Genomic DNA, 27,429 nt, shown 5'->3' on the forward strand with positions numbered 1-27,429 from the left:
AGTGGCAGAGGGACCAACATAGTGGGACATGGAGACCATTATAAGACTGATGGCCATCATCATAAGACAGAGACATAAACACAGGACTGGCAACTCGAATAAGGTAGAAGATAGACCAGGAAGGATCAGACAGACCATCATGGAACAAACGGACTTAATCACAGCCTAGATCATCACCAAATGCAACTGTTTTCCCTTCTGGGAGACGTCACTGGGACAAAGGGGGACATCTGAAATTTCGCTAACCCTGTTAGAGTTTGCACTACTGAAAGTGCATGTATTCCTAGACATTACAGTAAGTGTAAGAGCAACTCAGTTCCAGCAGTTGGGCCCTGTTTGAACGTTCCTGGAAATGCTGACCATGGCTAGCACGTGGGAGAAATGCTAATTTCATCTATGCTTGGAACCTGACGTCACAGTCATACGCTGTGCCAAGCAAACTTGCAGTAAGAAAGGGCTCCTTGATTCTTCAAGGAGGCCTGAGTGAGACCTGCTGTGGAGTAGAGCCTGGCCATTGCTGGAAATTCTGTGGGTGCTGGAAGGTGAAAAGGTCTCTCTGCCTAGAACGAGCTGAGCAGAAACAAGCAAGACGCCAATCCCCTGCTGAAGCCCTTGCCTCAGACTCCCTGCCTCAGGGGGTAGGACGGCTCAGTTTACCTGTTCATCCTTCTTGACCAGAGCAAGAATCCAGTTAAGACCCCACACCTGCTGCCTTCAAGAGTCCACCAGTGGCTGTGGGCCATGTTCTTCACGGGATCCAGAGCTTCCTGGTCTTGCCAGAGACCTCTCCGTATCGGCCTCCCAGCACTCTCCTGGCCCACCAGGGACAAAGCTCTAAAGTAATTCTCTCTCTTGGGACTCCAGCAGAGCCCAAGGCCTCTCTTGCAGCCAAGGAGCCCACAGGCTCAAGAGAGCAGATAGGCTGGAGTTAGGAACAGGGAACCGTGTCCGGATTTCCACGTCCCTAGACTCTCCCGTGCTCTCCAAGGCTACTTTGATTGAGTTCATTTTTACTGGGACTCTGGTTTGGGCTGATGGAGGAGAGTTTTATGGTGATTATGGACCCATGGAGGGCAGAGGGGGATCATATTGTCTCTGGTCCCCTCAGCTTCCCACTCCCTCCCTCCACAGTGGAGAAAGGGCAAGAGGAAGCTGGGATTTACTCTCACAAAGGTGTCCTTCACATGCAGAGGTTGGATGGCACTGTGTGGGCTTCCCAGGTGACAATGTGTGCACAAAGTAGGGGACACAGATCATCCCAAAGAAATGGAAAGCCAGACATTCATGTCTGCACGCAGTTGTTCACCATGAAATGATGTTAGCACAAGACCGGAAACAACCCACAAGTCCAACACTAAAAAATTGTTTAGAGCTTGTCCATGTAATAGAAATTTATGAAACTATTCAAAATAAGGGTTTTGAAGGCTTAATGGCATGGATAATGAGTACTTTATACTGTTTATTTAAAAAATTATTTTATGAAATTTAGTTGAAATTTCAAAATACATAATCAACCCCAGGTTCAGAGAACTTGTGAGACACGCCAGACGACTTCTGGGGAGGATCTGAGCAAGCAGGTGACCCCACAGAGAAGGCAGGGCAACAGAAACTCTGTCGTGGCTGTTATCACAACTCAATTTTTACCTCTAGGCTGCTGCATCCTTGGAAACACAACTCCCTATAGACAGGCCATTGTAAAATTGAGTAATATTTTGATCTTCACCCCACTTTCTTCAAAGCTCTTCCTGTTTTGTGTCCAGTCAATTCCCAACGTCTTTCAAGACTGAATTCCCTCTCTAGTTCTCAGGCAGATTTAAGCATGCCCTCTACTGTGCCTCCCCAAGATTTGTTCCTATTTCTTTTACAGCAATTATTCCATTTTGTCACAATTGTTTATTTTTGTGCGTCTCCACTCCGAGACTGAAACCCATAGGGGGCAGAGAGCACAGTTCATCTACTTCTGTATCCCCAGAGTCCTACACTAGGTCTAGGGTACACTAAATATTTGCAGAATAAATGAGTTAAACAAATGACCTGTCTGGCGTGCTCCTTCCCTCCAGCCCCTCTCCAAAGGATCCCGGTGCCCCTGATGAACTTACTATGCCCAGAATGTCTCGTGCTAATTATTCTACAAGCCATCCATTCATTTATTCACATCCCATACATTTACTGAGAACCTAATCTGTATATGGGTTGCTCTGGGAGCTAACAGCCAAAAGAACAGACATTCCTTGCTCTCAGAGAGCTTGTGTTCTTACAGAGGATAAACAGACAAGTCCAAAATGGTGAGACAGATGCTAAGTAGGAGGAAGTTGTGGGATCGTGGTACAGGAGCACCTTCCAAGAGGAGTCAGCATCCAGACTAACCCTGAAGGAGTAGTAGTACTAAGCCAGCTAAAGGGGCTGTGTTCTAGGCAGAGGGCAGAGCAAAGGCAGCCCAGGCTGAGTGTACGGGGCAGAGCTGGAGAGGCAGGCGAGGCCACGATGAGCCTACAGGTTGTGGTAGATGTCTGACTTCACCCTGGCAATAAGACATCCCTGAACTTCATCTGAGGCGTGTGCTGGTCGGATTTACAAGAGCAGTGCGCCTGCTGTGAGAAGGGGTGGAAGAGGGGGATAGGGAACCTGTTTTCCTCTACTCCACGCTGACTACTCACATCAAACACTTCTGTGACCAGATATGCAGCTGATTTCCTCACACCAAGCAATGCCGATACCAGCTGAGCGTCCTCTGGTCTAATTCAGTTCTGCCATCATCTACCTGGAGACAGCGCCAGATCCTAAGGCTAAAGACTCAGTCCCACAAGATTGCTCCCCGCCCCCCCCATTAAGATACCAGTCACAAGGCCAGGTTGGCACCAGTGCTTCTCATCCACCGGCTATAAACGCGAGGCTCCCACAACGCCCTCCTCGGGTTTAATTAACTTGCCAGAGCAGCTCACAGAACTCAGGAAACGTCTACTTACCATTTCTGCTTTGTTCCAAAGGATATTAAAGGGTATGACTGAACAGCAGATGAAGAGGCACACAGGGCGAGGCCTGCAAGGGTCCCAGGCACAAGAGCAACTGTCCCTGCGGAGTTTGGGGCACGCTATCTTCCTGGCACGTGTCTTGCTCCTGGACACATTCTCGTTCACCAACCCAGCTCTCCAAACTTTGTCCTTTTGGGCTTTTAATGGAGGCCCCATCACACAGGCACAATTGATTAAACCTGTGGTCACTGTGATGCAACCTTCAGCCCCTCTCCCCACCCTGGGCGCCAATCACATGGTCAGTTCACATGGCAACCAGCCCCCATCCTGCGGTTATCTAGGAGCTTTCCAAAAATCACGTCATTAACATAAACTCAGGTGTGGTTGAAAGAGGCTGGTTAGGAATAACAAGAGTCTCTTGACATCTTTGTATGTCTTATCACTTACGCTTTGACAACTGGGGACATGGTTGCATCATCACCTGAGAAAGTGATTTGTGGGTGAGGAAGAGACAATCAATTCAATATGAAAAGTGCTGAATTTAAGATGCTTCTGAGACATCCAGGTGAGAGATATGATGTTCATTTAACTAGTCTGGAATCAGGAAACCAGTTCTGAATTTGGGCCGGAGCTGCAGCCTGGGCATCTTAATCAGTCCCAGGCTTCCCTGAGCTCCTCCAGGCAGAGGACCCAGGCCAGAACCCTGGGGTATGGAACCGTTGTGGGGAGAGGTGTCAGAGGAGGAGGGACCAGTTAGTTACCAGATGTCATGCCCAGACACACCCTGCAGTGTTCTCAGCACAGGCACAACCACATACAAAGAGAACGTGTGAACACACATTTCACAGGAAAGACAAACTTGTGCACATATAAGCAAAGGCTGGGGGAAAAAGCCAGCATCCTTTTAGGCACAGAGGAGTGTCTCTGACTTATGAACACCTCCACAGACATGAGTGGGCAACGATGAAGTGACACTGGTGACACTGAGCCTTTGCACACCCTATTTTCTGTGCATAGAATGCCTTATTTTCCTCTCTCTTCTTTTTCGGTCTCTTTTTCATTCTTCAAGTCCAGCTTAGATTTCATTCCCTAACTGGAAGCTTTCCATGACCTACAACACCTTGTGATTCCCAAGGTGATGGTCTCTTTACTTGTCTGTCCCTCCCATAGATTCTAAGCAGGGACCAGGACCTTTTGCTTAGCACACTGGTTAGCATTTGGTTAAATATTAACATAAACAAACAGGTAACTTGAATTCTTCAGCCTTTCCTCAAAAGATCTGGTGCGGTCCCACAGTTTACCAAATAAGTCACAATTATTTATTTGCATTTAAAACTTCATTTGGTAAACGACCCTGTAACCTTAACTCTGGACACACCTCTCTGCATACTCAGCTCCCACCACTCTTGAGTAGCCAGGGTTTCCATACACCACTACCCTCTCAATCACCTTTATCAGAAACCAGGCAACATCCTAGACTCGTCCCATCCCTCACCATCCAGGTGTCAACCAGACTCCAAGTCCCCCTGAATCCAAGTCTCCGTCACCATCCCCACTGCCCCTGCCTTAGTCTGGGCGCTCATCACCTCTCAACAATCACGGCGACTCTCTGTCTCCCTGCCTTCTGTTTTTCTCCCTTTCCCTCCTTCCTCTATACGAGGGCTTTCCCCCACGACTTCCAGGATAAAATCCAACCTCCACAGGCTGACAGCCTTACCGTCTGGCTCCTGCATACGTCTCCTTGGATTCTGAACAGGTTAAGCTTTTTAACATCTACTTCCTCTGTGCCGATCACCATTTCCTGATTTCCTGGTTTAAAAACAAAAAACACCAGCTCGGATATCACGTCCTAGGTAGACTCTCTCTGACAGAGCTGGTCAATCCTTATATATTCCTGTTATGTTGCATTTTTGCTTTATTAATTTCATCGGGCCGCTAAACTGTGAAGCAGAGGGTGGCATGTGAAAAAAATCCAGACCTGGATTCATATCCTGTTTCATCACTTACTAATTGTGTCGCCTCAAGCAACGTACTCAACTCCTCTGAACCCTAGCCCCTTTTGCAATATAAAGATAATTAAAACTGCCCCCAAACATAGGAAGAGCTCAAAAAATGTTAGACCCAGCACTGACTTTCTGTTTTTCAACTGATTATTCACTTTTCTGTTTTCCCTAACAAAACGGAGGGAAACAACCTACAGATCTTAATCCTACCTCCCTGGACCACCCGGCAAACAGCTCTGTCCTATGATTCAGGCGCTTTAAAAGACTGACCACACCCTTTACTCTTTCAGTTCAGGTTAAGTACCCAAGTCTCTCAATGATTCTCCCTCCATGGATTCTCATCTTCATTTCCTGTGGAAACCACATGACCCATCAAGAAATGGTTCACAGTACTGTCAGTGGACACCTTTCCAGGTTGAAAATCAAAGGAAAAAATTTGGTAAAGCACAGTTATCCTCACCACAGAGAAGGCTGTCTTTCCACCAGCACACACTCATGGGTCTCAGGGCAGAGGTCAGTATCCACTCCTTCCCTTCTCTCCCACCCCTCTCCCTTCACTAGCACACCTCCAGGTACTTCAAACTGCACAAAGCAACTCTTTATACTGCCATCCATTTAAGATGCTATGGAAGAAAAGTGGTAAAAATCATTTTTGGGGGAGATAGTTTGCTCTGAACGTAGGCAAAAGCGTGGGGAGCAAGTGCCCCTGTACCAGCAGGTTGCTGAGAAGGCTATCTGGTCTCAGGTCAGAAGCAGCTAAAGCAGCTCGGGCCGTGGGTGCGACTACCGAAGACGAGTGAGGCCACACACACAACCAACTTCCACCAGGGTACTCACTTCCTGGTTTCCGTGTGAGCTCCAGAACTGTCTTCTCCCTTCCACCCAGAGGTAAACTCACATAATACGGAATTCATTTACAAAAGGTAGGCTATGTTTATTTACAGTCACAAGCAGTTGACTGACTCAGTGTGACTCAAACCACAAAGAAACCATTTCTCCTTCACTCCATTCTGAGTCCCAGGGTTGGCTGGGGCCCAGCCTGGTAGAGGGCTGCTTGCGGACCATTCACAGGTTCACAAGTTTCTCATTGAGGGCAATCTGTGACTGCGTGAGATTGGCCAGGTACGTCACCATCAGCAGGTCCTGGAAGAGAAGGAATCAGGATGAGTGAGGGGCTGGGTAGAGTGAGCCGAGAGGCTGGTCTTGGCCAGCTGTACGATGGACACTGGGTGAGGGCAGTCCTGGGAAACAAGAGCTGGGAGAGGCTGAGCAAGAGTGGAAGGTGGAAGGCAGGAAGGAAATGCCCAAGAACACTTTCTCATCTCCGCTGATACACCCGAGCCACAGGAAGCAAGGAAACAGCAGGAGGGGCATCTCCGAGCACCTGTGCTCTTCCCCCGAGCCTGGACTGCAAGGGGGCCAAAGGCGGAGCCCTGTCTCCTCTATCCCCTCCAGGTCACCTTTCCCAACCCCCTCCACAGGTGTACGGCTGAGGTGGGGGAAGGCACAGGCTCCCAGAAGCCCAGGGAGGGCACTCACGTTGATGTTGCTGTTGAGCATGGTCTCGAAGTCCTCAGGAACTATTTTGGGTACTTGGTTAACCAGACTCATCAAGAAGCGGCCCACGGTATTGTCAGCTGACACCTTTCCAGACTGAGCACCAAAGAGTCAACGAGGAACAGTTAATTCTCACCACCGAGACCGTCACTTCACCAGCACATCCCCAGCCATCTCAGAGTGGAGATCATGCCCTCCTCCTTCCTTTTCCCTCCGCTGCTCACCAGCACGTCCTCCGCATACTGCAACACTGTGCTGAGGGCATCCTGGATGCGGGCCGATGCCCCTCCCACTTGCTGCAAGTCACTGGAGAGGCCGATTACCCGGTTGGGGCTAAAACAGGTCTTCATGATCAGGTCAACTGTGGGAGTGGGTTGGGGGTAGAAGTGACACAGAGAATTCAGTCATCCCATCAGGAAAGAGATCTCTAACCACCTCCCTTTGGACTGAGTCAGCTTCCCCAAACCCCCCTGCCCTGCCCTTACTCGTTTTTCTTTCTCTGGAGAGAGTTCAACTCCTACACCCAGTATGCTAATCACTGGTTCTGGTCTCATATGAATGGCCGTGTAGCCTCTGGTGCTGATGACTTCCCACCTCTAACAACTTCACAAATAATTCCTTGAGTCCCATTTCTACAGAAGAATGACTTCTAGTCGTCACAAACCTTACATCAACCGTTCCTCTTAACACACCCAAGGCCCTCCATCCTTGTTACAGAACAGAAACCCCCTCCCCTGAAAAATGCCCAAGACCTAGAAAGCGGGTATGGGCAAGTCACTCACCTCCAATGCGTTCAGTGTCATAATATGCGTATTTCACTGTCAGAGGGGTGAACATCACCCCCATGGTCCTCCCAGGAACACCCATTAAAGTGCTGGGGAGAGAAAAGCCAAGGTTAACAGATGGATTTGGGAGGGGGTTTCCTGTCTAGTTCAGGCTGGGAAAGCAGTCATACCAAGAGTATGGCTTCCACGGTTCTGAAAGAAGAGAGCTGGGCCACTTGAAGCCCAGAGCGCTAAAGGGAACAAGTCACTTTCTTCCCTTAGCTCATTCCACACACCAAACCCTTGGCCTGAGAGAAGGGACTCCGCTTTTGGACCAGGCCTGGACCCTTTATAGAGAGTTACTTCACACACTGAAATCTCAGTGTTGAGGACAGGACACTGGATTTCCCTGTGGAACTAGTTGCCTAGACATCCTTCCTCACAGAAAGAAGTGACAGGACAGGTCTTCTCTGGGACCGAGTTCCTCATCAGCACTGAAAAAAAAAAGTCGACTCTGGCCCATCAAGGTCAGACTGGGTGCTGTAAGTAATCTTAGCCAAGGTGACTGCCTTTACTGTGTCAACTATACTTTCACTGCATCTTGAGGAGTCTGAAATACCTGGAAAGGCTAAGGAATCAGGCAACAGCTAGAGGTTCGTGGTACACCAACTGGCCCATGAGGACTTGACATCCACCATCTTTGTCCTACCACATAATAGGTAACTGGTCACTTCAGTGTCACACACAAAAATGGCACAAAGTTAAAGTAAGAGATGTGCTAACAAAGGGCTTCATTCTAAGCAGAAAATAAAATCCTTCCAACGCCTACAGCCGCCCCTTCTTCGGCATGCCTCTAGAGCCTTTCCCAATATCTCCCATCAACCAGCATTCTAGCTGCTTAATGTGCCAACAGGGTAATGTTACTGTCATCCAAACTGTACTCTATCCCCAGTTAATAGACATGTTCAAAACAAGGACAGCCATTCTTTAATCAGTACCCCCTGTGTCCTATGCACAGTTTTAGTGATAACGACAAACTGAAGGGCAACTCAGAAAATCAGTGAATGTGGAGAAGAAATCATGGCCAGAACACTGTGTGAGGATCGGCTGTAGGAGTTGTGTAACAGTTAACTTCTAGGAAAGATGACAGGAAAAACGAGCTTGCTCAAATACCTAAAGGGCTGCCCTTTGAAGTCGGTTATAAGCAATGAGCAGAAATCTGGGTAGGCAAGGATCAGTGAGTGGAAATTTCAGGGACAGAGTTTGTTTCGGAATAAAACCTCTCCAGCGATAACTCCTGAAAGTGAGGAAGGGGCTTCCTTAGGCAGCGAGCCGCACACTGAAGGATGACACCTGCGGGGGGTGGAGGCGGGGGTGGCACCCAGGCACAGTATGAACGAGGTAGCTTTTCATGCCCTTGTTGCCCAAGACTCTGGTCACCTGACGTAGGCCTTAATGCTCATGCGGCCGTTCTGCAGGCTCGTGTCCACTGTGAGGTGAATGGGGTTGGGGGCTTCCCGGCTGTAGTACTCATGGATCAGCACGGAGTGCTCTGTGATGTCATGGCCCGTAGCATACCTGGAAATGGAACACAGTTGTGGACTCATGTCTACGTGCGACATCAATACCAAACAGGACGGTGGCATGCGTGTCTCTAGGTACCCAACACCCCTAGTTGGGGTGTAGTTATACCCCCAGGGACAACACATGCCAAAAAAATACGCACACTGAAAACTGTATCAAATCGAATAAGGGCTGCCTTAGAGCTCTTGAAAATTCTAAGTCACCAGCAAGGCAAAAAAGACTTGCTCAGTAAAAGCTGCAGTCCAAAATAAGTATTCTTGGCCTCACAGGATCAGAACCGCCAGTAAAACACACTGAACTCATAGCTCCTTGAGATAATACACTTTCAATACTCTGTCTCCAAAAGAGGGTGTACGATACCTAGTCAGGTGACAAAAGATGTTGGCACTCAACCACCGAGACTTTCCATCCCCTCGTCCCAACTTACCAGCCCAGGATGAGCTCATTTGGAGAGACTTTCTTGTGCAATTCATACATGTTCTTAGCAAATTCCATGTCAACAGCCACCTGAGAAGGAAGGCAGGAACGGAAGCTAAGAAGCCAAGAGTCCACAGCAAATGGATAAACAGGACAAGAGGCCACTCCCAACAGACAGAAGAGGCCCGGGAAATGTGTACAAATGGAACGAAGCTCTTTAGCTGCAGCTCTAGTTATGAGCACAGCACACTGTGGCGCGGGAGGGGCCTCACACAGACTCCAGCAAATGAGTAGCCACAGACCACACGGGGTCTCAAATTCCCACTCACCTCATCTTCTGACTCATTGTGCGGCACTGAAAAGCAGTTGGTGACTTCCACTGATTGCTTGTCCACGGTTCCTGTGAGAGAGTATTGTCCATGTGTTATAAAACCTTGGGCTCCCAACTGTCCCAAATGCTTTCAAGAGGTCTCCTCAAAGTCAGGGAAACAAAAACCCAAACTGGGCTCATAAGCTCCAAGTTCAGCCATGAGCACCAATGGAACCAGGATTTTCCAGAGAAATGAAACTCTGGAGCAATCTCCAACTCTCTTCTTTAACTATCAGCAAACAGGGTCTGTTCTTACTTCGCAAGGTCTCCTTTTGCCTGTCCGTCACTTCCTGCTACCAGCCCTACTCCAGATCTTCACTCTGTGACCTTCATTTTTCAGCCTCCAGACTTTCTCCTTAATATAATTTCATCTGCAGAGCTCCCTGGAAGATTCTAGTCACGTCTACAGAGACCACTCATACAGTAGCCTATCCCAAGAGCTCAATCTTAGGGAGCTTCCCCTGTACCTCCCTTCAGCCATGGTCCCACAGTCATAACCTTAACCCTACCATCAACCAGAAACCTTCTCCCTGTGAACCTTAAACATCATACCACAAACTTTTATTCTTCGAGTTCTGATGATACTTTTACTCCAGCTACCTTTGTTTCTTGTCCTCACTAAGACTGCTGGTCCCTTGACCTCTCCATTTTTTTCCTCATCTACTGGCACTGCCCACCCAGGCTTCAAGTGCTTCCCTCTCCACCACAGACCACAATGTTGCCTATACCCATCAGCGTCTGTTTAATTCCACTTCACTATGGTTTCTGCCCCCTTAGCTGAAACTATGCCCCCAAACCAAATGGATACATACTTCTTTTTCTTAATCGAAATAGTTGATTTACAATGTTACATGTGTACAGAAAAGTGATTCAGTTATGTATGTTTACACATACACACACACATATACATTCTTTTTCAGATCCTTTTCCATTTTGTTATTACAAGATATTGAGGACTTCCCTGCTGGCAATCCGCCTGCCAATGCAGGGGACATGGGTTCGAGCCCTGGTCCAGGAAGATCCCACATGCCGCAGAGCAACTAAGCCCGTGTGCCACAACTAGTGAGCCTGTGCTCTAGAGCCCAAGAGACACAGCTACTGAAGCCCTCGCGTCTAGGGCCGGTGCTCCGTAACAAGAGAAGCCACTGCAATGAGAAGCCCACACACCGCAACGAAGAGTAGCCCCCACTCGCCACAACTAGAGAAAGCCCGCGCGCAGCAAGGAAGACCCGATGCAGCCATAAATAAACAAATAAATAAGTAAATAAATTTAAAAAAAAGATATTGAGTACAGTTCCCTGTGCTATACAGCAAGCCCTTGTTCTTCATTTTATATACAGGAGTGTGGATACATACTCTTTATCCTATCTGACCTCTTGTCAACAGACTTGACCACTTCAAGCATCTGAAATAGTTAAGTCTTCTATATTTGCATGCCACCATAACACCCTTCTACTAGAGCATTTATCACATTATATTCTAATTATTTGCCTATAAGAGTATATCTTCATCTTGAATTTAAGGTTAAGAGTAGAGCTTGTTTGATCAAACTTTGAATTCTAAGTACCTAATAGTTTTATGGTACATAAAAGGCACCACTGATTTCATTTAACCAAATGGAATATGTCTCGTGAATTGATTTCTAACTGAAAATGTCTAAGTTCCTAGCAAGCAGAATCTATGCTTCATTCTTCAGTAAGCAATGCCTCTGTAACACCTAGCCTTGTACCATGACTCCATTCTGAAAGAGGATCTGAAAAATCTAGATTACAGTTGTTCTAACTAGGGTCACTAATATTGGGGGGCACTTAGCACAAACCTAGGGTGGAAAATTGTTTATTTCGTTAGTGAGTTTGGAAAATTTGACAGTGCAGCTGAAAGAGCAAGCTAGTAGTTATCGAGTGCCAAGTCAGTGACGCAAGAACCATTTACTACAGAAGCTCAAAGCAGGGCAGTCACAGAATGACGGCATACTTTGGAAGGTTAAGAATAGGGGTGAGGGTGGGGATATGGGATGAAGGACTGAGAGTGAAAACTTTTCCTGGGAACCTGGAAGATGAGTGAAACTTAAAAGATAAAATAAGGGAGAACAGGCAAAAAGAATACAAAGGCTTGATCTGAGCCAACTATGGCAATGCTTGAAAGACAATGGGCCAACTGAAGTTTCTGTAAAATGCTACACTCTCAAAGATAAAGAGGGAGACAATGTGTGTCTGTGTCAGGAGGGCGCCTGATGTGGTGGAAGATGGCAACCAACTGCTGTTTTGTACCTAGTCTGTGCCAGTAGAGTCGGACGCCTTCTGTGATCATTTAGTGCTCACAGACTAAATCTACAGTAGGCCCTGAAGGAAACAGACTTAGCTAATACGTGCTGGTGTCTGCCGACGACTATCGTCCTCTTCGCAATCCACCGACTGTCTTCTACGATGGAAACTATTACACGTTCAAGGGTAAGAAAAAGAAACGATACGTGCGACTAAATTGGATTCACAAGTGTCCAAATTCTGTGACCAAGATGGAGTGCCAATTAATCTGATGGGACCAGCAGTCCCCAGAGAAAGGGATATATTGTCAGAAATCCCTCTTTACGGCTTCTCAATTTTACTGCAACATGAAATATCAATTTCCCAAATTTGGAACATGGGCAGGGAAAAGGTTATTTATTCCTCCACGTGCACGTTAATACAAATAATAGATAATACAACTGTCTGTGTCCAAATGGAGAATCAGAGACTGCACTGGGGGAACGGGGTCCATATCTCACTGGAGACTAATATTAGGGAGACTGAGGAACAGAGGCTCAGGCGTAGACGTTTAGGAAAGCAGAACATTATTGACACCTTAAATGGGTTCCTGCCAAACCTGTCTACTTGGTGAGAGGGATATCTTTTTACAAGTGTCCCCACTCCAATGCCAAGTGGTTAGGAAAAACTTCTCTTTTAACACCTGGAAAATAAAGACGTTTACCAGTAGATAAGGGGGGAAAACGTGGTCACTGGGCTTAGGGAGTCAAAGGTTTTTGACGTCCTAGTCAGAGTTTGAATTCATTTTTCGTAGACTGCAACTAGTTATACTTGACGTGAAATGCTACTGGGAAGATTAAAGATAAAATGTAAATCACTTGGCACACACTATTTATTCAATAAATAACTACAATGGGGGTGGGAAGTGAGGGGAACAAGATAAACGGGAGGTGGGAAGTAGAAGAGAACGTCAATTTTCTCTGACCACTCACCCAGCAGGGTCCCGATGACTCGGGCAGCGCCCTCGTTGCGTCGCTCGTAGCTGTCCACGATGGAGGCCAAAATGACCGGGTGCAGCCGGACCACGCGGCCGCCAGGGAAGGGGCCTGGGAGAGCCGGGCCAGGCAGCGACTGTGCCGGGGCCTGCGCTGGGGCTGGCGCTGAGGCCGGGGTCTGGCCCGGAGCTGCGGTCGTAGACGCTGCTGCCGCCGGGTCTGAGGATGAGGCTGGAGCCGGCGCTGGAGCTGGAACCGGCGCTGAGACTGAGGCTGGGGATGGAGCCGGGGCCGGGTCTGAGGCCGCAGCCGGGGTTTCGGTTGGGGTGGCGGGAGGCGTGCTCGGCGGTACCGCCGGTGTGGCCATCTTGTCGAGAAGGAAGGAGCCAGGCGCGGAAGGGAGTGAGTTGACAAAGATTAGGAGCACGATAGGCTGAACCTGCACCACGTGAACTAGATCTTTGTGCTTATTGGCTTCTGATGATGCTACTCACGGCTACAATTTTCTGCTCTGAGTTTGTGCTCTTTGATTTCGGTCCGATGCGCACTCAGTGAGAAACGAGCTAAGTAGTTCCGAGTAAACTTGGAACCGCACTGAGAGGAGAGAAACAGCTGCCACCAGATGGAGCCAGAGAGCGGCGCAAGGGTCTCAATTGGTACTTCAATGGGATAATCGACATCAAGGTGCCTTTTAAAGGACTTTGTTCTTGACAGCATCCTAAGGTGTCAATGCAGTGAGTCATTCATTCAACAATTTGAATATGTGCCAGATGCTCTTTTGGAGCTTTGGGATATATCAGTGAACAAAACAAAGATCACTGTCCTTGAAAAGTATACATTCTACTGGAGAGAGACAAATAAGTACATTATAGAATGTATTAGGTGATAAGTGCTATGAAAAAGGAAAAATTAGCTGAAAATAAGGAGGAAATCAGGAGTCGTGAGGAGTTAGAGCAGGTCAAAATGGGAATGTGAGATTTGAGTGGATTTAAAGGAGACGAGGGGTATGACCATTATTGGGGGGAAGAACCTCCAGGTAGAGGGAACAGAGTGCAAAGACCTTAAGGCAGGAGCAGGCCTGGTGTGTTTGAGGCTATTTCATGGCTGGAGTGTTAGGATCAAGGCGGGGAGTAGCAGGACATGGATCTCTCCATAGGGCTTGGGGAGCAGATCATTAAGGACTTACCAGGCCATGTAAGGACTTTGAGTTTTAGTCTGAGTCAGATGGAGTTTTGAGCCGGGAGGGTCATGCTCTGTCTTAGTTTTAAAAGAATCACACTGGCTGCTTTGAGAAGAATAGAAAGGGGGAGTGGTTACTGGGCAGAGCGAGGTGAGAGAGAAAGAGCAGAGAGACACGTTAGATTGCCAGGTAATCTAAATGAGAAATGAGGGTGGCTGGGACCAGGACAGCAGCAGTGGAAGCGATGAGAGGTAGGGAAATGATGGACATATTTTGAGGGTAGAGGCAATAGGACTTGCTGAGAAATTGTATGTGAGGTGTGAGAGGAGTCAAGGATGACTCCAATTTTTTGTGTTGAGCGACTAGTATGAAGAGGCTGTTGTCAATTGAGATGGTGAAACCTACAAGTGGAGTAGGTTTTGGGGAAAAGATCCCAAGCTCACTTTGGGATGTGTCACCCTTGAGATGTCGATTAGACATGCAAGCAGAAGTGTGGAGTGATCTGGTGGAGATACTAGTCTTTACTATGGGAGAGGATTAAATGAGGTGATGCTCTGTAAAGTTCTTAGCATATGCCAGAAGTACATTAGTTATTAGTGTTACAAGGTTGCTATGCTCATTACTGTGTGTGGAAGGAGCTCCGATCCTAACTTCCTGTGTAACTTGGGGCAATCTACAGGTTGGTTTGTTTGTTTTTCCTGAGTCTCAGTTTCCTTCTTGGTGTGGTGAGGATGATAACATCTGCCCGTCAGGAGCTTGCCCACTCCCTTGGCTGGGTCAAGTGCCAGTGTCCAGCTGGCAAGGTCGATGGGTGACGTTGGATTACGTAGCCCTGACTCTCGTGCCCAAGAGCTGCTTTCTCCTAGGATCTACCTTTTCTAGTTAGAATTCGCATGATCCTGCTCCCCTGTCAGTACTCTGGGTGGGCACGCATTCTTTCTTTTCATTCCTCCAAACTCCGGTAAACAGCGTATCCAGAAAGGATTGAAAAGCGAGCCTTGAATTTGATGACTTGGATCTTTACCAACCCTGGTAGAGCCGTGCCAGTGGAACTGCGGGGAGCGGGTGGGCATGGAAACCAGAATTTGGGAGTTGACTCATGGTAGTGAGTACTGGCTACTCTCTCAAGGAAACTGCCTGGGAAGGAAAGGAGACATTTAAAGCAGTAGCAGGGGGAACAGTAGGATTGAGATGGGGACAATTTAGGCTGACTCAGAGTCAGGAGCTGGTTCATCTTTAGCACCTGGCTTGATCTTTACCAGGAACAGGCTCCTGTGACTTCGCCGTTCTCCAGTTTCCCTTTCCTTTCTCCTCTCTCTCTGTCCTCACCATCTCACATGGGGCCACATGAACACTCAGACATTCACACACACGGTGACTTTTGCATGTATACGTATTCTTACAAACACACGTGCCATTGCACACTGACACGCCTTCCCCACACAAAAATACACAAGCGTCCATAGCACACTCCCGTGAGCACATGGGGAAATAAGCATTCACTCACACCCCACGGACACCCCCCCGCCACAGAACATACCCTCATACACTCGTACAGATGGGCACGTGCACATCACACATGCATACACACCCTCATACACACGAGCAGCGGTCCCTCCCCATGCCCCTAGAAGTATAACTTTCAGAGAGATACAAGTTCTGGGGCACAGAAGATGAAACCAAAGGGCAGAGGCCGGAGTCTGTCTCTTTTTATTCCCATCTCACCCCTAACACCTCACTTGTATAGTGCAGATTATGGAGAAATGTACCGAGAGCATGTGCACGGCCTAGAGGAGCGGCAAGAAGGGGGCATCAGGGCGGCTACAACCAGCTGCTCCTGGTGGCCACGCCCAGCTCAGGGAGCCCAGCGTCATCGGCCTGTCTGCCCCAGCCCACTGTGGCTCTGTTACAGTGGAGGCTCTATTAGATCCAGGGGGAAAGTCCTCCCAGGTCCCACCCATAGTGGTGCTACAGGGGTCGGCTGGCATGGGAAAGACAACACTGGCCAGAAAATGGTATTGGACTGGACCACTGGCACCCTGTATCCGGGCCAGTTGGATGATGTCTTTTATGTGAGCTGCAGAGAAGTGGTCCTGCTGCCGGAGGGCAGACTGGACCAGCTCCTCTTCTGGCGTTGTGGGGAAAATCAAGCGCCCATCACAGAGACTCTGAGGCAGCTGGAGTGGCTCCTGTTCATCCTGGATGACTGTGATGAGCTGCAGAGGGGCCCTTTGCAGAGAGGGTGAAGAGGCCGAGGTCCAGTCCCACGGAGGATGTGCTGCATCTTCTGTTGGGGAGGAATGCTAATGCTCCCAGGTCCGCCCTTCTCGTCACCACCTGGGTGATGGCTTTGTGAAATCTGGAGTCCTTGCTGAGAGAACCACCCCATGTCCACATCCTCAGAGAAGCCTGAGAGGAGGAGGTATTTCAACTCCTACTTCACAGATAAGGAGCAAGCCAGAAATGCCCTTGACATTGTACAAAGAAATGATGTTCTCTGACAAAGCACGTCAGGTTCCAGGCATTTGCTGCGTGGTCTGCTCCTGGTGGAAGGGGCAGATAGAGCGAGGCAGAGAGGTCTTGGAGATGCCCGGTAATTGTACTGACATCTTCATGGCCTACGTCTCCACCTTCCTGCCCCACAGTGCCCCTGGGGTCTGCTCTGAGCCTACCCGGGACAAGGTCCTGAGGGGCTGTGCCCCTTGGCAGCTGAGGGCATCGTGTTTGAAGAAGGTGACGTCAGGAAGCACAGTTTAGATGGGCTCAGCCTTGCTGCTTTCGTGAGCAGCAACAGCTACCAAGAGGGACTTGACATCAAGAAGTACAGCTTTTACCGCATTAGCTTATAGGAATTTTTTCATGCCATGTCCTACCTGGTGGAAGAGGACCGGAGCCAGCTGGCGGGGGGAGAGTGCTGCAGAGAAGTGAATAGGCTGCTAGATGAAAAGAAACAGACAGGGGGTGAGGCGATGGCCCTCAGTATGCAGTTTTTATTGGACATATCGAAAAAAGAGGGCTCCTCGAACTGGGAGCTAAAGTTCTGCCTCAAAATTTCTCCCTCGATAAAGCAGGATCTGAAGTGCCTCAAAGAACGAATGGATTCTATAAAGCATTTCAGGACTTGGGATTTGGAATTCTCCCTGTATGAATCTAAAGTAAAGGGTTTGATAAAGGATGTTCAGATGAGTGATGTATTGTTTAAGATGGAACATTTTCAGTGAAAAGAAATTCCATAGAAGGAACTCATTTTCTGTCAAAACCAGCTTGAGTAATGGACAGTGATGAAATAAAATTTATACTTTAAGGCAGGACGAGAAAATTTAAACATAAAATTCTCTCTGCCCGTTTGGACCTCCTCCCTCCCTCCCTGACGTGTGGTGTGCATCTGCATTACATGTTAACCAGAGCTCCTCAACGGTGGGAATGCCTGCTCAACTGTAAAGATCATTTCTTTCCCTTCCTTCTGATGCTAGCAAGGTAACTTCTTAAAAGATTCGCTTTCTTTCCCAACTCTGTATGTGGGTCATGGTGGCTTACCGCTCGCTTTGTACATGCTTACCTGAACTACTTATCTTTGGTGAACTTTATGTAGAATATCAGTATGTCACTTTGATGTACGATCCTTTGTCTCAAAAATCTATGACTGTGCCTTCGACTTCTAACAGGTGGAACAGTTCTCAGAGCTTCTGAGAGCCTGTCTCGTGGGTTATAAGCTTCAGTTTGGATTAACTTGATTGTCAATTTTCATTGACAACAGAAAGGAGAAAAAATGTCCAATTGTGGGCAGAAGTAATAGAGCAGGGATCCAAAAGTCAACGTCTAATGGAAAAGGCAGAGGGACAGAGGAACTAGAGACAAGGAGATTAGGAGCAGCAGGACGTGGGGCAGAGAAGTGGGGACAGTAGAGATGAAGGGTCAGGAGAATGGTGGGGTGGAGGGACAGGAGGATGGGGGAAGACAGAGAGTAGGAAGGAATGGAGAGATGTGAGATTAGACTAATGCATACTGGAAGGGGTATAAGGACAGAAGAGCAAAAAGAAAGAGATTAGATAATAGGGGATCAGAAGACTTGGAACATAGGACATGGGGAAAGGCCGTGCGGAATGAGCCCTTAGGAACAACCACTTTTGCCATCAATGGCTCAAATTCACTTATTTAGCACCCATCCCCCCACTCCAGGCTGTTTCGATAGTGCAGAGTCTTATTTCAGTAGCTCCTCTTATATGTTAATGTCAGTGACCAAGCATGTGATTCTGACATTTGACTCTTTCCTGTGAAATAAACTCCCTAATATAATAAAATGTGGACTGTGCTCATTCCACAATATTGGAAAATGTGAAGCATATCAGTGCTAACATTTAAAACAAGTATTGGGCTTCCCTGGTGGCGCAGTGGTTAGGAATCCGCCTGCCAGTGCAGGGGACACGGGTTCGAGCCCTGGTCCGGGAAGATCCCATGTGCTGTGGAGCAACGAGGCCCGTGTGCCACAACTACTGAACCTGTGCTCTAGAGCTCGTGAGCCACAACTACTGAAGCCCGCGCGCCTAGAGCCCGTGCTCCAAAACAAGAGAGGCCACCGCAATGAGAGGCCCGCACACCGCAAAGAAGAGTAGCCCCCGCTCGCTGCAACTAGAGAAAGTCCACGCACAGCAATGAAGACCCAACGCAGCCAAAAATAAATAAATAAAAGAAGTATTGTACTGTGGTATAATGGAATGTCTCTTTGACTCTGTATTTGTGACTTACTGCTGCTTAAACAGTAGCTTCCCATCTTTCTAAAAACTTCTCAATTTTCCATGTTGGGAATGAGCCATGGCTTGTCACAGACCTTTAGTCCTGGAAGCTCTACTGTGATTCGATTTAGCTCCATGCTAATAACATGTCATGACTGTCCCCAGAGATGCCGTTAACTGACTTTTCTTTCTGGAAATGTCAGTCAGTTCTAAGCGCTAACTCTTAATCCCTTTTTTCTGCTTTGGTTCCCTCTGTAGAGAAAAGAAGAAAAACGGAATTCTAGATGGAGGTGTGGTCAGTTCCCATCCCTCATTTTACAGATGAGGAAATTGAAGGTCAGTCAGGAGCCCCATCAGTTTCTGGGGTTCCTCAGGGAGCTCTCTTAGCTCCCACACCTCAGCCCACCGTGTAGAGGTCCTCAAGGACTGTGCAGGCGCCGCAAACCTACCCCCACCCAGCAGTTGCTGCGGAAGGCTGATGCTGCCTCGGACCCTCAGTGCCCCTTCCTGTAACAGGAAGGTTACAGACACCCCTCTTTTTGTTTTTCACACAGTTTTATTGTTGTCATGACTTCTCACAAGTTGATTCCACGTGTACCAATTCCAGAAATCTGCTGGATGTGCCCAGATACCTGAATCCAAGGTAACTCAGCCTTGACTGATCAACTTGAGACCCCATGACACTAATTATGAACTCTTCTTCACACAGGAAGTTTGGTGTCTCCACATTTGATAATTATATACGTAGCCTGTTGAGCACGTAGATTGTGTGTATATACAGAATCTGTGTAAGAAACTGCATGTCTGCCCATGTACTTAATTAAAGAGCAATTTGTACTGGGTTACTGAAGAGGCTGGTGGAACCCACTGAGCTAGGCTGTGTTGTCCCCTAGAGAGCCTGAATGCTCCCAGCTGACCAACTCCTGAGTATCATAGAGATTTTTTTGCGAACAGCAAAACAGGTGCCCAGCCACATTGCTGGATTTTCATGGGGCCGAGGAGGTCTGTTTAAAAAAACATGGATGTAATATCCAGTTGATGTTTAGACATGTTATTTCACTTAGGATTCACATTCAAATCAAACACGATTAAGCAAAAATTAAATGACCAACTATATTCTCTTTTTTTTTTCTTTTTTTTAAGCTGATTTCTAGTTAGGTCTGTCTGGCTCTTTCTAACAATGTCATCTGGGCTTCCACTCTCTTCCCTCTGTTGCTCTTTCTATAGTTGCCTTTTGCTCTTATTTCGGAGAGTGACCCTTATGTGTAGAGAAGATGGCCATAAGGGGAGTCAACATAAACCACCCTTACAGCCAATAATCCCAGAGGGAGGGAATAGTCTTTATCTCCCACAGGGAAATTGGGGAAGGATTCTGACCTGACCCTGAGCAGGTGTCAAGCCTTGAACAATCTCTTTGGTCTGGAAGATGAACTTCTCTGGCTTGGGTGAATCTCATGGCCTAGGCCACATTCCAAGGGCTGAGTAAGAAAGGACCAGCACCTCCTAAAACACAGGGAATGGAAGAGTGGATCTCCAAAGGAAAGGGTTCTGAGTAGACAAAATAATATATCATACTGTATACAGATAACGTGTGTCTGATGGACTGCGGTACCCTGAGAGGGCTGGGTAAGAGGGAGAACCAATGGGATCCCCATGTGTAGAAGTCTTGAAGAATGGGCCCAACCAGGCTATGGGACCTGGTGGCTGGAAGGAGCAGTGATTCCAGGTGCAGAGAGAAGCTGGGCTCATCTGGTGCTTTTATTTATTTATGTTTCCTTTTCTATTCAGTAGCAGTGATTTCTGTCTTTCAGCTCACTGATCTTCTGTACCATTTAGTCTGTTATTGATTCTTTCTAGTGCATTTTTCATTTCAGTTATTGTATTCATCTCAATTTGGTTGTTCTCTATATTTTCTAATTCTTTGTTAAATTTCTTAACAAAGAAATTTCTTACTCTGTGCATCTGTTCTCCCTTTGAGTTATTTGATCATCTTTATGATCATTACTCTGAACTCTTTCTCTGGGCGATTGCCTATCTCCACTTCATTTAGTTCTTCTTCTGGGGTTTTACCTTGTTCCTTAGTCTGAAACATATTCCTCTGCTTCTTCATTCTAAGTTGCTGTTTGTATTTCTATGTGTGTGGTAGGTTAGTTATGTTTCTCGACCTTGGAGAAGTGGCCCTCTGCAGGAGGCATCCTGTGCATCCCAGCAATGCACTCTCCTTTCCTCACCCAAGCTATACGCTCTAGCGATGCCCCCAAGAGGGCCGTGTGGGTCCTTCTGTTGTGGCGGGTTGACTGTGTGGGTCGTCTGGTGGGCTTTGTTGGCCCCTAGTCTGGATGGCTGCCAGGCCCTCCCTCGTGCAGATGCTGCTGGCTGCTGTTTAGCGGGGCCTGGCCACGAGGTGGCTGGTCTCGGAACCCCAGGAGGCCCCGGGGCTAGGGCTGGCTCACTGGTGGGCAGAGTCAGGGTCCCGAAGATTCTGGGGCTGCTGCCCACCCACTGGCAGGTGAAGCCAGGGCCTGGGGTTAGTGCGGGACTACAGGCAGGCAGAGCTGGTTCCTGGAGTCTGGCTGCAGGACCCAGGCATCCCAGGGCCCATTTCAGATCCTTGGTGGGTGTGGGAGGCTGTTCCTGACACTGTTGGGTATGGGGTCGGGGGTGTCCTGAAGGTTGCATGGGCCTTCTGGTGGGCAAAGGCCAGGGCCCAGCTGGTCCCAGGGTAGGGTGTGGGTAGGGTCTGGCCTGCGTTGGAGAATCATAGTTTTCTGCTTCTGGTGTCTGCCCCTGGTGGGTAGAGCTGGGTCCTGGCCCTCTGGTGGGCAGGGCCGTGTCTAGGGCTGCGTCTACAGGCGGCTGTGGGCTCTTTAGTCCTTAGAGAGCCTGTGGCTGATGAGTGGGTTGTGTCCCCGCCCCCTTGGTTGTTTGGCCTGAGGCGTCCCAGCGGCACCTGCAGGCTGTTGGGCGGGGCCACGTCTTGGTGCTAAACGCGAGAGGGAGGAGCCCACACAATGGCGCCCGCCGGCGCCGCCTTCCTCACGGTAGAACGAGCTCCCAAATACGGCTGCTGCCGGTGTCTATGTTCCCAGGGTGAGCCGCACCCGCCTCTCCAGAAGTCTCTCCAAGACCAGCAGGTAGGTCTGGCCCAGGCTCTTATCAATTACTGCTCTTGCCCTGGGTCCTGGTGCACATGAGGTTTTCCGTGCACCCTGTAAGAGTGGAGTCTCTATTTCCCCTGGTCCTGAGGGGCTCCTGCGATTAAGCCCAGCTGGCCTTCAAAGCCAAATGCTCTGGGGGCTTGTCTTCCCGGTGCCAGACCCCCGGGCTGGGGAGCCCGACGTGGGGCTCAGAACTCTCGCTCCTGTGGGAGAACCTCTGCACTATAATTATTCCCCAGTTTGTGTATCGCCCACCTGAGGGGTATAGGGTTTGATTTGTTTGAGTTTCCCCCTCCTACCACTGGTCTTGGTTTCATTGTGGTTCCTTCTTTATGTCTTTAGCTGTAGAAGATCCCTTCTGGTAGGTTCCAGTCTTTTTCACTGATGGTTGTTCTGCAGATAGTTGTGATTTTGATGTGCTCCCGAGAGGAGGTGAGCTCTGAGAGCCTCTCTACTCCACCGTCTTGGCTGCTCTCCTCATCTGGTCTTTACTTAGCTTCCCTTTGGGGGGCAGGAGGTGTGAACCATGGGAAAGAAAAGGCTGTGGTCAAAAGGAAAAAACTGGGCTTCCCTGGTGGCGCAGTGGTTGAGAGTCCGCCTGCCCATGCAGCGGACATGGGTTCGTGCCCCAGTCCAGGAAGATCCCACATGCCGCGGAGCGGCTGGGCCTGTGAGCCATGGCCGCTGAGCCTGTGCGTCCGGAGCCTGTGCTCCGCAACGGGAAAGGCCACAACAGGAAGAGGCCCGCGTACCCGCAAAAAAAAAAAAAAAAAAAAAAAAAAAAAAAAGAACTCCGTCCCTAGATAACAGCTGTGGGAACCTCTTCTGAAAGAGTGGGGTTTGAGAGTGGCAGGTGGAAGAGGGTATCAGACAAAATACAAGATGCCCAGTTAAATTTGAATTTCAGATGGACAATGAATAATTTTTTTTACATGGGACATCCTTATATTAAAATATTATTTGTCGTGTGTCTGAAACTCAAATTCAGACTGGGCATCCGATATTTTTATTTGCTCAATCTGGCTGCCCTATGTGGAGCAGGGTGATGGTAGAACAGGCAGCAGCCATGAGTCATGTGGAGTAAGATATCAGCTTCCATAGCTCCAACTACTGCTGAAATCCCCCGCCTCTCCTTGCCTTCCCTGGGACTCTTAAAAGGAAAGAGGCCCCTTGTACAACTCATAAACTGGTGAGGATCCTGTAGCAGGTTAAAATGTGAACGCTTCTGGGTATTCTTGGGAATATTTGGGGAAGGGTTACCAGGAAAAGACTGAACTTATGTTAGTAAATCCATGGCAGCCTTGAGATTGGGTTGGTATGCTACACTTGACGATAGCCTGCACTGCCCAGTGACATCTGGGACATGGTTACCAGGTAGGGAGTGATTGGCAGAGAATACATGAAGTCAGATATGTGTGAGGTGGCTGGGCACTTACAAAGATCACCCAACTCTGCCTGTTTCTTGCTTTTAGTATGTCTTTTTCACATCAGCATGTGGACAGGTATGGATAAAACTGGAATTAAGTTCACTAGACCCAGGGTACAGAGGCAGAAAATTGGTTATAAATTTTGATCCCTCCCCAGATGTACAAAGGCACTGCCACCCATAGGCCTTCCCTCCTTAAATATAGTATGGGGATAACCTCTTTATCCTTTTCTGTTGTTTAATCCAGCTAAAGATTTTTGTCCACCTCTCTGAAGTGGGGTTTGCATTGTTGCTGTCATTTCTAAGGAGCCATTTTAGGGTCACTTTTGAAGCTCCGAACCTCATTCCTAGGACTACTTCTGACTCTCTTTGCCTAAGGTTTGGACTATTCCCCTATTACTCTTCGTATAGTTTTCTGCATAAAGCAACTGGGAGGTTTTCCTCCTGCTAAAATTTCTTGTGAAATATAGTAAGAGGTCTGGGGAAAACTGTGCTCCTCTTTTTATATGAAAGGTGGTTCAGGATTCCTGGAGGGTCAGAGATGCTAACCTTGGTCATTCCTTCCTTCCTGAAATTTTCTGTGACTACAGGGACACTATTGTCTAGTTCTTCTCATGTGTCTGATCAACTCCTTCGCGGTCTTCTGAGACTTAAATGTTAATGTTCCCTGTGATTCTCTTTTGGCCCCTTTCTCTCCTTACATCCTAACTTTAGGGGATGCTCCCTGTTGCTAGTGGTGTAACTGGACCTGTGTGGCAATGACTCCTCAAATCTGGAGTTCAGGAAATTCCCTGGCGGTCCAGTGGTTAGGACTTGGCACTTTCACTGCCGTGGGCCCAGGTTCGATCCCTGGTCACAGAACTAAGATCCTGAAAACCACACGGAGTGGCCAAAAAAAAGAAAAAAAAAAGAAATTCTGCAGTGATAGGAAATATATTAAGACAAGTACATTGAAGTTACCTTGTGGAAAGCCTGGATGTCATTACCAAAATGTTTAATATTTTCTAGTACGAATATGGTAACACTGAAAATTTAAGTGGGAAAAAGTCATTCAGATGATTTTATAGTTGGTGCTTTTTAACTTGAAGTTAAAACTTCTGGACTAGCTATGTAACTTTGAGCAAATACGTAACTTCTCTGGCTCTATTACTTTTCTGCTAAAATAAAGATAATGTTATTAATCTCACAGGGTTATGTGTTAGAACCAGAGGACTCAGTGTTCAGTCTACACTGAGTTGAATAGTCAATAAGATCGTTGCTTCAGTCCCAGCAGAATATAGGGATGAATGAACCTGCAGGCTTGGCTTTATCCAGAACTCTGATGATATAACCATGACCTGTGTTCCCTTTCTGTATTTCTCATCTCTGCTTCCTTAGGGTAGATTCCATTCTCAAGGAAACTCTCCCCTCCTAGAGGCAATAGGCTGTCAACAACACTTAGGGATACATTTTCTCTAATCTGTGTCTTGTGGGAAACATATCAGTTATCCAGCGGAACAAAGATTTTCATTCACAAAAACCCATTCAAGGACGCCTCCCATATTGTTCACTGTAGTGGGATCACCTGTGAAGCCACGAACAAGACACTGTGATGGTGACTAGAATGGGAAATGCTGCTCATATGCACTTCTCATGGCCCCTACTCCATAGCTGGGAATAGCATCAATCCCAGCTATGCATACCTGAAATGGTTTAATGAAAAGATTCCCCAAGAGAAATAAAGGTATTGTTAGCAGGGGAAGGAGGCCAATGAATGATGGTGAGTCAATACTCAAATGTCCCTATACATATGAGAAAGCACATTGTCTACTTTAAATTATTGTATAAATACAAGGAGGTAAGCTGAGACCCATTCAAATTTCATTAGTTGTTTTTGCAAGACGCTGGAAAGAAGTATAGATAGGGTAGAATGGATGGGAAAACAAGAAACCTTACAAACAGTTTCATTGATAGTCCTGAAGGACATGGATGTGGTGGGTGAAGAAGAGAGGATTTCAAATCTTGGTGAAAGGGAGGATGGGGAACAAATGGAAACAGTAAGGGAGGTCCATAAGTGAATCACTTCAAGGACTTTTCACACTTTAGGAGTTAGTTCCCAAGTCCAGGAGTGAGGGAGAAAGGGATACAAAGGAAGTCAAGGGGCAAATAGTCAGTCATCCTACTAATGAGAAGACCTTCTTGGAATTGACCATTCCTTCATTGAACAATCTGAGCGTCTGACTATAAAAGGCATTGCTAGGAACCCTGTGTGGATTTTCCAGTCACCTTCTATCATGGTAAGAAACCTGGAAGTGGGGAACAGGAAGTGTGACACAAAGATATTATTTTCTTCCTGAGTCTCTTACGAACTAAGAAGAAAAACAACAGAGTAAGTACCATCAGTAGCCACTTTTTAAAGGTAAAGATGGGGTAGTATTTCTGCCGGTGTTCCAAAAAGGGAAGAGAAAATTCTAACTTATCTGAGAAGGAACATTGTCAGTGACAATCATGACAAAAGTGGATGCAGAAAACCCTCAGTACAATGCCAGAGGGGTCTAGAGGCACATCAGCCATGATAGAACAAGAGTCTCATAAGTATTCATGATGGTGCTTCTGCCAGGGTTCAAGATTGGAGCAGTAACCCTCAACAAATTGGGTATAGAAAGAACATACCTCAACGTAATAAAGTCCATATGCAACAAACACAGATGACATCATACTCAATGGTGAAAGATTGAAAGCTTTTCTTCTAATGTCAGAAACAACACAGTGGTGCCCACTTTCACCACTCTTACTCAACATGGTACTGGAAGTCCTAGCTAGAGCAATCAGGCAAGATAAAGAAACAAAAGACAACCAAATCAAAAGGAATGAGTAAAATTGTCCTTATTTGCAGATAATATGATCTTATATATAGGAAATTCTAATGACTCAACCAAGAAACTGTTGGAACTAACCAACAAATTCAATAACATTGCAGGATGTAAAATCAACCTACAGAAATCAGTTTCTGATTCTATACAGTAACAATGAAATATCTGAAAAAGATATAAAGAAAACAATCCCATTCACAATAACATCAAAAATACTAAAATATTAGGAATAAATTTAACCAAGGAAGTAAAAGAGCTGTATAATGAAAACTGTAAGATTCTGATGAAAGAAACTGAAGAAGACACAAATGAAAGATACCTCATGTTCATGAATTGGAAGAATTAATTTTTTTTAACTGTCTGTACTATGCAAAGCCATCTTTAGATTCAATGCAGTCCCTATCAAAATTCCAATGACATTTTTTGAAGAAATAGAAAAACAATCCTGAATTTTATATGGAACCACAAAAGACCCCAAATAGCCAAAGCAATCCTAAGAAAGAACAAAGCTGGAGGCATCACACTTCCTGATTTCAAACTATAATACAAAGCTATAGTAATTAAAACAGTATGTTACTGGCATTAAAAATTGATACATAGATCAATAGAACAGGACAGATATCCTAGAAATAACACCCCACATATACAGTCAACTAGTACTTGATAAGGGAGCCAAGAAGACTCAATGCAGAAAGGATAATCTCTTCAATAAATGGTGTTCAAAAATGTGGATAACCATATGCTGAAAAAATGAAATTGGACCCCTATTTTACACCACTCACAAAAGTTAACTCAAGATGGATTAAAGACTTAAACATAAGACCTGAAACCATAAATCTCTTATTAGAAAACTTAGGGAAGAAATTCCTTGATTTTGATCTTGGCAATTATTTTATTTATTTATTTTGTTAACATCTTTATTGGAGTATAATTGCTTTACAATGGTGTGTTAGTTTCTGCTTTATAACAGAGTGAATCAGCTATACATATACATATATCTCCATATCTCTTCCCTCTTGCGTCTCCCTCCCTCCCAATCCCACCCCTCTAGGTGGTAACAAAGCACCGAGTTGATCTCCTTGTGCTATGTGGCTGCTTCCCACTAGCTGTTGGTTTTACATTTGGTAGTGTATATATGTCTGTGCCACTCTCTCACTTTGTCTCAGCTTACCCTT

The 27,429-nt window shown here is 47.0% G+C and overlaps 2 protein-coding genes across 2 annotated transcripts; one reads left to right on the top strand and one right to left on the bottom strand.

The window, feature by feature from the left end:
- Nucleotides 1–5,884: 5,884 nt before the first annotated feature.
- EIF3F (eukaryotic translation initiation factor 3 subunit F) lies at nt 5,885–13,311 on the bottom strand. The gene is made up of 8 exons (XM_060159754.1): nt 12,903–13,311; nt 9,627–9,697; nt 9,308–9,387; nt 8,737–8,874; nt 7,315–7,406; nt 6,757–6,893; nt 6,515–6,628; nt 5,885–6,118 (listed from the first exon to the last, which is right to left on the bottom strand). The coding sequence occupies exons 1-8, from the start codon at nt 13,270–13,272 to the stop codon at nt 6,041–6,043; spliced, it is 1,080 nt and encodes a 359-aa protein (XP_060015737.1). The 5' UTR covers nt 13,273–13,311; the 3' UTR covers nt 5,885–6,040.
- Nucleotides 13,312–15,758: 2,447 nt separating this feature from the next.
- On the top strand, nt 15,759–17,990 carry NLRP10 (NLR family pyrin domain containing 10). The gene is given in 10 exon segments (XM_060160841.1): nt 15,759–15,897; nt 15,900–15,983; nt 15,986–16,090; nt 16,093–16,310; nt 16,313–16,485; nt 16,487–16,583; nt 16,585–16,774; nt 16,777–17,297; nt 17,299–17,363; nt 17,843–17,990. Coding segments are annotated over 10 exon segments (1,740 nt in total).
- Nucleotides 17,991–27,429: the final 9,439 nt, after the last annotated feature.

This window comes from Lagenorhynchus albirostris, chromosome 9 (genome assembly GCF_949774975.1).
Source record: "Lagenorhynchus albirostris chromosome 9, mLagAlb1.1, whole genome shotgun sequence".
Classification (NCBI taxonomy): Eukaryota; Metazoa; Chordata; class Mammalia; order Artiodactyla; family Delphinidae; genus Lagenorhynchus; species Lagenorhynchus albirostris.

Coding starts and splice junctions, on each gene's coding strand:
- EIF3F (XM_060159754.1), bottom strand. CDS start 13,272: ATGGCCACACCGGCGGTACCGCCGAGCACGCCTCCCGCCACCCCAACC. Junction 9,698..12,902: donor AGTCATCGGGACCCTGCTGG/GTGAGTGGTCAG, acceptor ACTCTCTCACAG/GAACCGTGGACAAGCAATCA. Junction 6,119..6,514: donor TGCTCAACAGCAACATCAAC/GTGAGTGCCCTC, acceptor CTTCTCTTCCAG/GACCTGCTGATGGTGACGTA.